Below are 15,208 nucleotides of genomic sequence, written 5' to 3'. Positions count from 1 at the left end.
TTCAGAGGCTGCAAATTTTTTCTCTCGAGCTCAAGAATCTAGTAGCTCTAGAACCCCAATATTTTTAGATCTACTTCTCATTTATTGGAAATAGATTTGAGCAGCAGCTCTAGAGAGATAGGCTTTGGTTCATCTCATTTTAAAAATAATTCTGCTTTCGTAGGGTTATGAACTTATGTGATAGTCCAAAGTCTAGCCATTATTTTCTCATTGGTTTTGTTGATAGCATGACAAAGTTTTTGTACCACTTGTCATGTTTTTAGTGACTTTTTTTTGGAGTTAGTATATGTATGTAGTATGTACACACATTTATAATGCATGTATGTAAGCATATCTGGATATGTATGTATGCATGCATATATATGTATGTACATATGTATGTACTTATTGATGTGTGTATGCATATGTGTATTTATATATGTACTTGTAAATATATTCATATAATGTTTAACAAAATGCCTCAAAAGAGATGGATATGTATGGGAAAACATGCATTCATGAGAATGGGATGAACATCAAATGTTTTAAATGACACTTGTAGATCACCTCACACTCTATGAGTTCTACGAGTGATAAAGTTTACTGTTAATTAGTATTGTATTAGTGTTTCAAACTGATTACATATTAAATTAAGCTTGATAAACAACAGGCTGATGTGAAAACACAAAACTAAAACAAAATCAGAAATCTTAATCAAGGTCCTTAGATATGATACTCTCCTATGAGTACTTGGTACTTGGGGTACTCGTACCGGGTACTTGTGTATGGATACTTGGGTACTTGCACTCTACAAGTTCTATGAGTAGTAGAATTTTCTGTTAATCAGTATTGTATCAAAGTTTCAAATTGATTACGTATTGAATTAAGCTTGATAAACAATAGGTTGATGTGAAAAGAAGAAACTAAAACAAAATGTGAAATCTTAATTAAGGTCCTTAGCTATGATGCTCTCCAATGAGTACTTGGTACTTGGGGTACATGTACCCAGTACTTGGGTATGCATACCCATGCAACCAAGTTAGATTTATATTGAAGAAAATAAGTTGGAAGGTCTAAATATTTCACAACATTTTCCAGCATCCTCGCTATTTGTGCCAAAATTCAAGCTTTAGTTTGAGTATGGATGTCCCTCAAAGCATAAATAATAAAGATTTTGTTGCATGTTGTAGCTACCACTAGCCTGGTGGACATGTATGTAAGTTGTGGAAGAATACACATGGCATGTATGTGTTTCTGTCTATATGCATGTTTTTTTAATGCATGTACATATATAATATCTATATGTATGTATATAGCTGTGTGTGTACATAGATGTATACCATTTTTAATGGAATGCCTCAAAGAAATGTGGTTTTATAGCATTCCATAATTGTAGGATATGCACAAATTGGGATATATATGTGGATACATGCATGCACTACAATCACATGTACATATGTAGATTTATATGGGCATGTGTGTTGCATCTATGTATACATATGTGCATACATACACACATAAATATATAAGAACACCCTAAGAACACTGTAACCCTTGTCGCATTTGAGCAGCACAATTTGTGGCACCAATATTTTTGGTATTGACTACTTGTCAGAACTAAGTTGCAGCACAATTGCAACCTCTGCCCCAATTGTACAACATTCCCATGGAATTCATATATTCATTTAGTATATCTGCTAACACTGATTATGGTTTTTGTTGTCCTGGTTTGTGAGGTTTTGATGTATAAAGCTATGTGGGATTTGATGAGAAATAGCTAAGATTTTTCCAAGTTGGGTAAGAATATAAAGTCATGAATGACCAGGCACTGAATAGTGTAGTTCATTATTGTACATGGATTTGATGTGTTGTTCTGAGCATAGGCTCTTCTATCTCTCCTTTTTGCATACACAGAAATCAATGATAAAGAGAAACTAGGGGGCTACACAATGGAAGCTTTTGTTGAGTTGGGTGAATGGAACAGGAATTAGAAGTCATTAAATTTTGATTGATTTTGTTATAACTTACGCTGCCACCTAGTTTTTCCCTTCATTCATTCATTTGTGATTCAAGAGTGGATATATATTATGTCTTTTTCTATGCCCTTATGATCTATGTTTCTGCAGTGATCTTTTTCAGTGTAGAAGGAAGAAAGGGAAAAGGAAAAGGAGGGGTCTTGTATACATTGTGTAGTAGAAGTGGCTTACATATAATATTTTATTTTCTAGCAGGAGCAACAGAAGGCTAGGTTAGTTAGTAGTAGTGATAGTAGTAGTAACAGTACTAACTATACCATGCTATATTGTGCAAAGGTAGACTATGATTCCACATTTTGCATGCATGTCTACCAAGCTAATGGCAACAACATCCAACAATAGTTCTCTATCATTTATGCTTTGAGAGATGTCTAACCCATTTCAAAGGTTCCATTTTGGCATAGACAAGAGATGTTGGAAAAGCACATATATTTAACTCATTTTCTTTGATATAAATATACACATGTATATGTGCATACATGTGTGTGTGTGTGTGTGTGTGTGTGTGTGTGTGTGTGTGTAGATGTATTCAACAAATCAATATGCATATCCTGCAGTATTGGCTTGCCATTAGATGACATTTCATGGAGGCAGTCAATAAAATAGTTCAAATGCCTTACCTATGATTCCACATTTTACATGCATTTCTAATAGGATAGGTGCAACTTAAAAAAATATATTCTCTCAATATATCTATTTTGTGCATATCCAACAACCATGGCTTTTGATGACCACATTACATTCAAGCACCCTGTCAAAAAATTCACATTACTTATCTATGCTTCCATTTTGCAAGCATGTCTCCCAAGGAAAATGCTACTACTTCATCTACACCATCTGACAAAATCCTTTATGCTTTGATGCTCATGTAATCACAAAGCTAAAATCTATGTGTTGTGGATGGAGCTACAATTGTGAACACGTTGTTTTATTATGTTCTATTTATCTCAAGCACTTTGGTGGTCTATTCAAATTTTATTTCACATCCTTAGTTAGATATGTTTCCTAAATCCTGATTTGTTATGAGACCATGGAAGACAATTTAACATGAATATTGGTGCTCTTACTACAGTATAGTACAAAGAGTATATTTTTGAAGTTTCTTTATCTATGTTGCTTTTGTGCTATTGATTTCTTTGCTATGATGTTAGTGTAAGTATTATCATGCAATTTTTAGTGGATTATCAATTATAAAAATATTTGGAGTATTTAAAAATCCTAAGTTTATATTATTTGTACACAGTGTACGATAACAGGAATCTAATGACAACTGTTATCATTGCTAGAGTGGTAATAAGTTGGTTGCCCTTTTATTTTCATTTTCATGTGGTTCATTATTTGTTCTAAAAATAGAGGATGCATTCTCCCTAGTAATTTTCTAATTTTTAGTTAAGTTACTTTTAGGGCTAAGATTTTGTCAAAATTTGGATTTTTTGTTTTTTGGTTTGATGACTATATAAATTCAAAACCCAGTTTGATCAACTGGATATCTTTCTGTAACAGTTTGTGAACATGCTATAGATTTTTTGTTGTCTGTAAACATATTTATTTCAATTTCTAGATTTAGATTTGAGTCAGTGAGTTTTGAATTTGGTACTTGATGTTTTCAATGTGGGTTGGTCTTTATTTTGTAACTATTTGGCTTATTTTGGGAAATCAATTGATGATATGTGGAGAGTGGAAATTGTTTCTAACATGGATGCTTTTAATTTGTTCTTAATGTAGGAGTTGAGTTTCCTTGTGATTTTGTCCATGTAGCATATCAGTTTTTTCCTTAGCAAATAATTTTGGGTCATATGCATTTAATCATTGCAAAATTTACTATAACTAAATAGAAGAACAAAGCATGTAAATCTACAATTTGTCGAGAAGAACAAACTTGTATAGTTGTAAGCATGGGAGCCACTAGGGGCTTTAAAATCTTCATTTCAACTTTAGCATTTTCACACTTTCAAAGACAAGGGGTGGAAACAAAGGTGTGCTTTGTAACTAAAAAAGCAGTTGATGCATGGAGACTCAATCTTTCGCCCTTCCCATAAGATAGTGGAAGTATATTTGTAATCTCTTTACATAAATATTATTATGCACACAAGTAGTAAATAATTGATATGACTTGAAGAGGCCATATATTGTTTGGAGCATGTTTTAGACTCAATGCCTATTGTGGGTTGCATGTTAATGGCTGCTAGTTTCCAGCCTTTTAGTGAATGCCAAGTTGCCTTTTTAGCATTATGACTATCAAGATTGTGCATATCTCAGGAATGGAGAGCCATAGGATTGTATTGTTTAGATCATCCTACTTCCTTTACGAATAATCTTCAACTGAACAATAAGGTTTTTTGCATCCATTTTTGAGTTCCATTGACTCCATCTGCTCATCTTGCAACAACAAAATGGAGCGGTGAGTAATCATCAAGAAGATATATAAGTTCCTATTTTTTCAAAGTAGCTTTAAGGTGGATTATTCTCATTTGTTCATAAATTTCATTCTACAACGAGTGAAGATATTGGATTGAACACTTATTTATTCTTTCAATATGAATTGGATAAATTCATATTATTTAAATATGAACTTGATAAATATTGACATCTAAATTTTTATGGTGTAGGTATAAGGTAATCAAGCTATTGGGGGATGGCACATATGGAAATGTTTGGAAGGCTATTAATAGGAAGACTGATGAAATTGTAAGTAGTATCTGGCATCAATTTTGATGGTATGTTGGGAACATACAAGACAACTAGTTTGATTCTAGTATCTGTTTTCATAGGGCATTTTCTTGGATTGTAAAAGCTGGTGTTTGTTGTCTCAGGTTGCTATTATGAAAATGAAGAGAAAATATTACTCTTGGGATGAATGTATGAATCTTAGAGAAGTGAAAGTATGTTTTTCTTCAATCTTTGAAGTCACTATTATTTTTCCTAGTCAATTTTGATTAAGCATAATTCCATCAGTCAAGTGGTGTTAATTATTCTTTGGATGCAGTCTTTGTGCAAGTTAAATCATGCCAATATTGTAAAGCTCAAGGAGGTTATAAGACAACATAATCACTTATATTTTGTCTTTGAGTATATGGTAGGTTCAACTATTTTAATACTTTATTTTCCATCTCATTTCACGCTTGTTAACTGTAGCTCCAAAGAAATGTAATTTGTTATAGAACATAGCAGATATTTGGTAAGGACCCTAATACTTTCTGTTTGTTGGATAGGTATACAATCTGTATTAGATTATAAAAGATAGAGGGTATGTGCAGGATCATGGCATGCCAAAAAGTGGCAATGTGAAAAAAATAGAGTTTGAAAATGTCTAAAAGTGCTTCAAAATCTGCTTTGACTTTTTTTCACCTATCTAAGTACCAAACCTAAAAAGCAAGGCTCAACCCTTATCGGATATCCGATATAATTTTGGATACCCAATAACGTTAAAAATATATAGTATGAAATATATATAAAGTAATATGAAATAATAAATTAGTTATTACATTATATAATTATAAAATAATAAATATATATTATATTATTTATGAAGATTAATATTTTTATATTTCGAAAATCATAATATAATATAATAGTATAACATAATATAATAGTATAAATTACTAATATAATATAATATAATAATATAGATTATAATATAATATAATAGTATAATAAAATAGTATAATATAATATAATATAATACATTAGTAATAAGTTATTTTTGACCCGCGGGGTGTTTCAAAAAAGACAACCCGTGGGTCGTGTCAAATATCAAGTTGATCTTTTTTTTTTAATAACACTATCACTTTTCAGGTATCCAATATTATATTGGATATCAGATACCCGAAAAGTGACAATGTTATTGAAGAAAAAAAAATCAACCTACGAGTTGTATTTGCATAGTCCTATATTAGTTTTGAGTGCTGATATCCATTTTGCTATTGGATATGCAATAATAGGTTGGTTTTTTTTTTGTTTTTAATGAATTTTAATATAAATTTAATAAAATTTATTATAAATTTTTTTAGTTTTAGTTCAATTTGTTAGAATTTAGGATTTTTGATAAAAATTATTAAAATTTTATTTTTTTAAAATATAAATTATGTTTTGCAAATTAATAGGAATGACTGATCAAAATGGTGACCATGAGGCAAGGAATAATATTCCTTGTAACCCCCCACCAAACAATCCAACGCCCCTACAAAATCATCCACCAAATGATCCTTTACCCCCTCGAAACCCTTCTCAAATTGAGGATTTGATAATTGAAAATCTCACTGAATTGAGGGGTTCGCAAAGAACATATAATAATGTACCTACATTGACTCCTATGTTATTCACATTAAACACCATAGTGGGTAACATTGAAACCCTTACTGATGAACAAAATGGTGCTCTTCATTAGCGTGACCAAATGCATGAGATGTTTGATGATGGCTTAGACTATGATGAGGTTGCGGCCCTCAATATAACCAAAGATGATTTGGTTAGCCTTTTTGTGAACCTAAAAATTGGTTTTCCAGTCAATCGTAAAAAAACCCAAGTTATCAATTGAATGGTGAACAAATGATGACATATGTGCAAACTTTTGGGATCGTTGGTGGATGGATTTTGATATCCCTCCACATAGCAATTTAGAGGTGCCATTTTATTTCCTAAAAAAATTGTATGTAGAATTTTTGTTGAAACTCAAAGTGAATTATTGGAACATGAAGCCCAACATGGGTGTAGGACTAGGAGCTCCTCAAGATAGACCCTCTTCCCAGTGGAAGAAAGCTGGCACTTTTGTCCTCTTACTATTGTCTTCCCCCCTCCTCGAGTGTAGCATTCTAATATTATCATAGAGGCTAGCTCTCATACCATTAGAGCCATTCATAGATTGAGTAGCCTCTTGATATCTTAGACTAGGTCACTCTTGCCTCCCCATGTTGATGATGCTAGTGCTAGTTCATCATCAGCTAGCTCATCACATGTTTGTGTGCCTCACACTTACATTACATGCAAGAATATTTTCTTGGGTCCCATAGGTGCTCTTCTTGAGAATCATTTTATATTAGATGAGGATACACCAGATGTAGATGCAGAGGCTACAAACCCTAATGTGAGAGAGGAGGGGAATGCAAAGGCATGAACTCCTTCTGTGTCGGTACATGTATACATTTTTTCTTGTTATGATATATGTGATTTACAGTTCATTTTTATAATAGAGTAATTTTAATTTTCAAGCCATACTAACTTATACATGTATGTGATCTTCATTCATTTTTAGTTGATGACAGAGGAAGAGTTAAGACAGGTTGATGATGCCACGCTCTTGGCAATTTCATTTGGCCTTGAGACATCTATGGTACATTATGTTGTGTTCTCATTATTTTTTCTATTTGATATTGTAGCATATATGGTTTCTAATCTTTCTTTTATCTTGCAAATATCACCTACAAAGGAAAGGTAATTAGGTGCTTTCTATTTGCGGGGGATGAGCCAACACCCATCGACAAAGGAAAGGTAATTAGGTGCTTTCTATTTGATTAAATATCAATGCATTCTTGTAAAATATTTATGGTAATAAAATTTAATTAAATTCTTTATTGTATATAGGTCGTGGCTACTGGCGATGAGCCCATACAGATTCCTCATCGTAGACGCTTAGGCATTTCTATTCGCATCGAGAGCCCCATTGTATGTATAAGTATTATTTATTTTTCATTTTCCTTATCTTCATAAATAAGTTCAAAATTGAATTCTGTGATATTAAAAACTACTATTTTGTATCTCATAGGTGTAAGGAAACTTGGCAACAAAGAATATAACCATTTCCACATAACCCATAATTGATCTAAAATAAATACGGAATTAAAATCCACATGCAAGAGAATAGAAAACATACCTACAAAATTGTGACACAAGATATACCCTGGGAAACCCTCATTGAGGGAAAAAACCCAGCCTCCAAAAGCATCCATCACCATGTATTATTCAGCAAAAAATACCATTGCCATACAACCATGGAAGCCTTCATGGCCATAGCCACAACTGAGAAAACTATGTGAACAAGCATGAATCCACACATCCCATGCCATGCTTTCAACCTTCACAAATGCTCCCTTGGCTAACTTGTCAAGCCTTGTCCCGCTCGACTCTTGCCTTTTGTCTTCTCCTTGTCACTCTCTCTCTCTACAACAACTACCCTTGTGGTTGCTTATATAGTAGCAAGTCCCACAAAACCACTAAGTGGTATTACATAAACCATGTGCTACCTAACCCACTAACCCCACATTTAATATTGGGCATTTAATTCTTTTTTTCCCAATATTAAATAATTACATAAAATATTTTCACAATGTTACAATACAACTCATCAAGAATATTCCATGGGAATCTTTACATGTTGCACGTCCATCTAGGTACAACATTACATAATAAAATAGAATAATAAAATAACAATATTATGCAATGTGTGCAACACCCATTATCTCAACAATAGGAAACTCCTAGAGCATGTGAGGTTTGACAGGAGAGTTTTGTAGATTTGATGACGCAACCACTATATCCTGAGGAGGAGGCTACACTAGTAAGTTGTAGTTTAAATTCATGACTAAATATTTTATAAATTTAGCATGCTATGAATTATAATGTTATATTTTAAGTTGTAGATTCATCTGACAAATATATTTGAACATACATGTCACAATCAGCGAGGTACGAGCATTGCCGAGGGCATACGAGAGGACTCCTAACTGACACAGGAGGTCGATGAGAGAGCTATTTATTATGAAATTTTAATAGTATAAATATTCATTTAAAAAAAGATCATTATACATTTGAGTAATTCAATGTTAGATACAAAGAATCATATAAATTTAGTAGTTCAACTTTGGTTTTTCCTTTATTGTTTATGTAAGAGGCATCTAATCCATCTAGTGAAGCAAAGAGGCTGCATTTTGATCATCCAGTAGCACCCTAGGATAGTATAGTTGTCATAGGATGCATCATGAGACATTTTAAGATGGCATATGCCACATTGTTTATAGAAACATTGATATTATACACTTTCTGATGGCATGATTAGCAACATTTTATATCTGGATCTGTGTATTTTGATATATATATTTGTGTACTTTGTCTATGGATACATGATCTTTGATATATATTTATGTAATTTGTCTATGGATACATGTATTTTGATATATATTTTTTTCATTTATGTGCATAATGATATACATATTAATTTAGTATCTAGTATTGTTTAATTTATCGTGGATCATGTGTATCGTTCATGTTTATGGAATATCACTAATTTTGATCATGTTTGTTATATTCGATTCAAAGGAAATAATTTGTAAATAACATTTGAACAACTTTTATTATCAAATTTGGATGCAATGTTTAATTTGAAGTACTATCATCACATAAACACACTTGTTAACCCCGTACACAAGGTTCACATAACCCATTCTGATCCACTTAACAAAACTGGCTTCATTAATGCACACTATAATTTCACACCTTATATATGTGTTTCCAACCTTGTATGGTTGTGCTCAAACCTCTAATTGACTCTTTACACTCATTTTCACTTTGCAAGAAAAAGTTTGCAACTTTTGCAATTTTGAAATTTTTTTGATATAACTTTAAATTCTTAATTAGAAAAGTTAACCAAACTTGGTAAGGGATTATTGATAGCCCTTACGAGCTTCGAGTTATGACCCTTAGAAGATCAACCTTGAAACACACTTACAGCACCTTGGAGACTCCTTGATATGGGGTGGCCACGAACGATGAAGGGTCTCTGTGGCTAGAACAAGAGTGTCACTAGGGTTTACCTGCCCATTCGGAGCTAATGGCATTGACAATTCAATGACAAGATTAACGGTTTCAAAGTTACATTGTGGTGCACCTATGAACTGAGGCACACTGCAAGTTTTGGCATCAAGAAAGATCCCTATGTTGAATCCAAATAGAATATGATCTCTAAAAAATGAGTTATGTTATTTTAGGCCTTGGCATCATCGTTCTGTAGAATTCAACATTTCATTGATAGCCCTCACGAGCTCCAAGTTACAACCCTCGAAAGATCGACCTCCAAATGCACTTAGAGCACCTTGGAGACTACTCGGTATGGGGTGGCCATGGATGATGGATGGTCTCCATGGCCTGAAAAAGGGTGTCACTAGGGTTCACCCACCCATTTGGAGTTAGTGGTGTTGACGATTCAATGCCAAGATCAATGGTTTCAAAGTTACATTTTGGTGCACCTATGAACTGAGGCACACTGCAAGTTTTGGCATCGAGAGAGATCATTGTGCTAAATCCAAACGGAATGTGATCTCTCTAAAATGAGATAGGTTATTTTAAGCCTTGAAATCACCATCCTTTAGAATTTTACATTTCAATGATATCCCTCACGAGCTCTGAGTTATGACCTTTGAAAGATCAACCTCGAAATGCACTTAGAGCACCTTGGAGACTACTAATGGGGCTAACAATTTGATGCCAAGATCAGCAGTTTCAAAGTTACGCTATGGTGCACCTATGAACTGAGGCACATTGCAAGTTTTGGCATCGAGCGAGATCACTGTGCTAAATCCAAACAGAATGTGATCTTTAAAAAATGAGATAGGTTATTTTAGGCCTTAGCATCATCATCCTATAGAATTTGAAATTTCATTGATAGCCCTCACGAGCTCTGAGTTATGATCCTCAAAAAATCAGCCTCGAAATGCACTTAGAGCACCTTGGAGACTACTCAGTACAGGCTACCTGCAGATGATGGAGGGTCTCCATGGATAGAAAAAGGGTGTTACTATGGTTCACCCACCCATCTAGAGCTAATGGTGCTGACAATTCGATGCCAAGATCAGCAGTTTCAAAGTTATGCTATGGTGCACTTATGATCTGAGGCACACTATGAGTTTTGGCATCGAGAGAGATCACTGTGCTAAATCCAAACAGAATGTGATCTCTCAAAAATGAGATAGGTTATTTTAGGCCTTGACATCACCTTCCTATATAATTTGACATTTCATCGATAGCCTTCATGAGCTCTGAGTTACGACCCTCGAAAGATCAACCTCGACATACACTTAGAGCACCTTAGAGACTACTCGGTACGGGCTGCCCGCAGATGATGGAGGGTCCCGTGGCTAGAACAAGAATTTTAATAGGCTTCACTTGCCCATCTAGATCTAATGACACTAACAATTCGATGCCAAGATCAACAATTTCAAAGCTATGCTGTGGTGCACCTATGAACTAAGGCACACTACGATTTTCGCATCGAGCGGGATCACTGTGCTAAATCCAAACAGAATGTGATATCTCAAAAATGAGATAGGTTATTTTAGGCCTTGGCATCACCATCCTATAGAATTTGACATTTCATCAATATCCCTCATGAGGTCTGAGTTACGACCTCCAGAAGATTGACCTCGAAATGCACTTAGAGAACCTTGGAGACTACTTGGTATGGGCTGCCTACAGATGATGGAGGGTCTTCATGTCCAAAAAAAGGGTGTCACTAGGGTTCACTCGCCCATCTGGAGCTAATGGCACTAATGATTTGATGCCAAGATCAACGGTTTCAAAGTTACACTGTGGTTCACCTATGAACTGAGGCACACTACGAGTTTTGGCATTGAGTGAGATCGCTGTGCTAAATCCAAATGGAATGTGATCTTTCAAAAATGAGATAGATTATTTTAGGCTTCAGCATCACCATCCTATAGAATTTGACATTTCATTGATAGCCTTCACGAGCTCTGAGTTACAACCCTCAGAAGATCGACCTTGAAATGCACTTAGAGCACCTTAGAGACTACTCAGTACAGGCTGCCCATAGATGATGGAGTGTCTCTGTGGCTGAAACAAGGGTGTCACTAGGGTTTACTCACCCATCCAGAGCTAATTGTGTTGATGATTTGATACCAAGATCAGTAGTTTCAAAGTTACATTGTGGTGCACCAATGAACTAAGGCACACTATGAGTTTTGGCATCAAGTAAGATCGTTGTGCCAAATCCAAACGGAATGTGATCTCTCAACAATGAGATAGGTTATTTTAGGCCTCAACATCACCATCTTGTAGAATTAAAAATTTCATCAATAGCCCTCATGAGCTCCGAGTTATGACCCTTAGAAGATCAACCTCGAAATGCACTTAGAGCACCTTGGAGACTACTCGGTACAGGGTGGCCACAGACGATGGAGGGTCTCTGTGGCAAAAAATGGGTGTCACTAGGGTTCACCTGCCCATCTAAAGCTAATGGTACTGATGATTCAATGCCAAGATTAGGGAGTTGAAAGTTATGTTGTGGTGCACCTATGAACTGAGGCACACTGCAAGTTTTGGCATCGAGTGAGATTGCTATGCCGAATCCAAATGGAATGTGATCTCTCAAAAATGAGATAGGTTATTTTAGGCCTTGGCATCACCATCTTGTAGAATTATATGTTTCATCGATAGCCCTCACGAGCTCTGAGTTATGACCCTCGGAAGATCAACCTCAAAATGCAGTTAGAGCACCTTGGAGACTACTCAGTACGGGGTGGCCATAGATGATGGAGGGTCTTTGTGGCTAGAACAAGAGTGTCACTAGGGTTCACCTGCCCATTTGGAGCTAATGGTGCTGACAATTCGATGCCAAGATAAAAAATATGAATGAGATGGTAGCTAACCAAAACTTAGAAGATTATTTTTATAGTATTGTAAAAGTTTTTTGTGAAAACCTTGCTACTAAAAATTTAGAGTATATGCATTTTTCCTAATGATTCTAAGCATGAATGCAAGATGGATCCATTTCTCAAGAGCATTCAATAGGGTGATAGTTGTTATGAACTTTGGGCTACCTTAACAAAAGGAGGGGACTCTTTGACCATGGAGGAAGAGTTGTCATTATTGTAATAATGCATGGTAACCACGGCGAACCAAAAAAAAGGAGAAATTATATAGAAACCAGAAAATCAAGCTTAAGTCAAGGGAGGAGTCACCATTCAAACTAGCACTTGAACATGAAGATGATTATGGAGAGGATAAAATGCAACATGTTGATTCAGTCCCAAATATTGATGATGTGTCACTACCATGTCTATCTTCTAATAAACCAACATGGAAAAAGGTTGAAAGGTGAAACACTTATTTTAATTTGACATATCTTTAGAGATGTTAATTCACCCCCTTAGGATCATACAACCAATAGGCTTTACTAAAGTCATAATAACCAATAAGGATTAATTTTTCAATGTTATTATGATAATTAATTTTTTTTCTCTTTTTGGGATATGTTAACCTCTTTATGGGATATGTAAACCTAGGTTGACTAAGTCTAGAATAGGTTAACCTAGGTTGACTGAGTCTAGAATAGGTTAACCTAGGTTCCAACTATTCCAAAATAGGATAACCCAAGTTGACCTATTCCCTAGGGACTTTGGGTCCCATTGCAATTTTTTTCTTAAAGTTGTAAATTTGGAATTTGGGTGACTTTTACGCTTGCTTTTTTTTTTCAACCATTGTAGAATTTGAGCAATATAAATTCATAAAACTGTGAAGAACACATGTATGCAAGAACTTGTCACAGATAGGTTAAGACAAAAAAAGACAAGGGTTTAACTTTGACAATATACAAGATCACATTATTAGAATAAAATAATGAGTAAAATATACAATGGATATATATGTACAACAATACTTTGAGTTTATAAAAATATATTTGATAAATGTAGCAAAGCACACAAGTGTTTCAATAAGTTTATGTGATTGTTGTCACACAATTAGTGCCTATATAATATATAGAACCCATAATTTGACTTGAACTATAACAACCAACTTTAATAAAGTGTAACAGAACCACCCTAGCATTCCCAAGATATAGAAAAACATTATCCAAATCAACAATTTCTTCCACCCATCACTCTTCTTGCATCACGAGTCTTTGTTTATAATAACCTAGAGATGGAAACCTCACACCATAAAAAGAAATGAAATGCATTGATAAGACTTGTAGTAAAAGGCTTACACAATATTAGCATCATAAAATCACTTCTTGTCAGCTCTATGTCAAATAAGAAAAAAGCCAAATTTGTAATAAGATATTCACTAGCAATTATCTTTCATTGTCTCCTTTCTTCAATACTCCTATAGCTATAAATGCTCTTAAAATTGTCCTTATAGCCTTGTATCACATGCAAATATGATTTGCAAGGACTTGTTCAATATCTTCCTCTTACAATTCCTTACAAAGTACCTACCAAAATACAAATTAGGATATGTAATTAATTTGACCTGTCTAAGAATATGTAAAAAATTTAGGGCATATTAAAATCATTTATACCGGTCGAAAGGGGCCATAAGATGACCTATGACCCCTTTCGACACATTTTATTACAATATATGTCCCTAGGGGTCCTACAACCCCTAAGGACATATTACAATCATTTATATGGATCAAAAGGGGCCATAGGATGACTTATGACCACTTTTGACACATTCCATGATGAGATATGTCTCTACGGGTAATAGGACCCTTAGGAACATATTAGAATTATTTATATGGGTCGAAAGGGGCCATAGGATGACCTATAACCTCTTTCGACACATTCCATGATGACATATGTCTCTAGGATCCAAGGACCCCTAAGGACATATTGTAATTGTTTATTTGGGTCCAAAGGGGTCATAGGATAACCTATGACCCCTTTCGACACATTCCATGATGGCATATGTCGTTAGGGGTCCTAGAAACCCTAAAGACATATTAGAATCATTTATATGGGTTGAAAGGGCCCATAGGATGACCTATGACCCCTTTCAACAAATTTCATGATGACATATGTCGCTAGGGATCCTAGGATCGCTAGGGACATATTAGAATCATTTACATGGGTCGGAAGGGGTTATAGGATGACCTATGACCCCTTTCAACATATTCAATGATGAAAAATGTCCCTAGGGGTCCTAGAACCCCTAGGGACATTAGAATTATTTATATGGATTGAAAGGGGCCATAGGATGACCTATGACCCCTTTCAACACATTTTATTACAACATATATCCCTAAGGATCTTACGATCCCTAAAGACATATTACAATCATTCTTATGGGCTAAAAGGGGCCATATGAGGACCTATGACCCATTTCAACACATTCCATGATGACATATGTCTCTAGGGTTCCTAGGACACCTAGGGACATTATAATCATTTATATGGGTTGAAAGA

At 34.7% G+C, this 15,208-nt stretch overlaps 1 protein-coding gene and 1 long non-coding RNA gene across 2 annotated transcripts; both read left to right on the top strand.

Moving 5' to 3' along the window:
* Positions 1-4,259: 4,259 nt before the first annotated feature.
* Positions 4,260-5,018, top strand: LOC149571139 (cyclin-dependent kinase F-4-like). Its single transcript, XM_089808542.1, has 3 exons — positions 4,260-4,416; positions 4,625-4,703; positions 4,829-5,018. The coding sequence occupies exons 1-3, from the start codon at positions 4,409-4,411 to the stop codon at positions 4,949-4,951; spliced, it is 210 nt and encodes a 69-aa protein (XP_089664668.1). The 5' UTR covers positions 4,260-4,408; the 3' UTR covers positions 4,952-5,018.
* A 1,462-nt stretch (positions 5,019-6,480) lies between these two features.
* Positions 6,481-7,667, top strand: LOC149571138 (uncharacterized). The gene is made up of 3 exons (XR_016358427.1): positions 6,481-7,344; positions 7,441-7,502; positions 7,596-7,667. It is a non-coding gene; the product is annotated as an uncharacterized LOC149571138 (long non-coding RNA).
* The last annotated feature ends 7,541 nt before the right edge of the window (positions 7,668-15,208 follow it).

Source organism: Cupressus sempervirens, chromosome 2, assembly GCF_028749045.1.
Source record: "Cupressus sempervirens isolate cs-2001-9-10 chromosome 2, ASM2874904v1, whole genome shotgun sequence".
Classification (NCBI taxonomy): Eukaryota; Viridiplantae; Streptophyta; class Pinopsida; order Cupressales; family Cupressaceae; genus Cupressus; species Cupressus sempervirens.
This window is presented reverse-complemented; position numbering and strand designations above follow the sequence as displayed.

What these genes read in the sequence shown, in the direction of transcription:
- LOC149571139 (XM_089808542.1), top strand. An exon ending in ATAGGAAGACTGATGAAATT is followed by an intron (nt 4,704 to 4,828) that starts GTAAGTAGTATC and finishes TTGTTGTCTCAG; the next exon opens with GTTGCTATTATGAAAATGAA.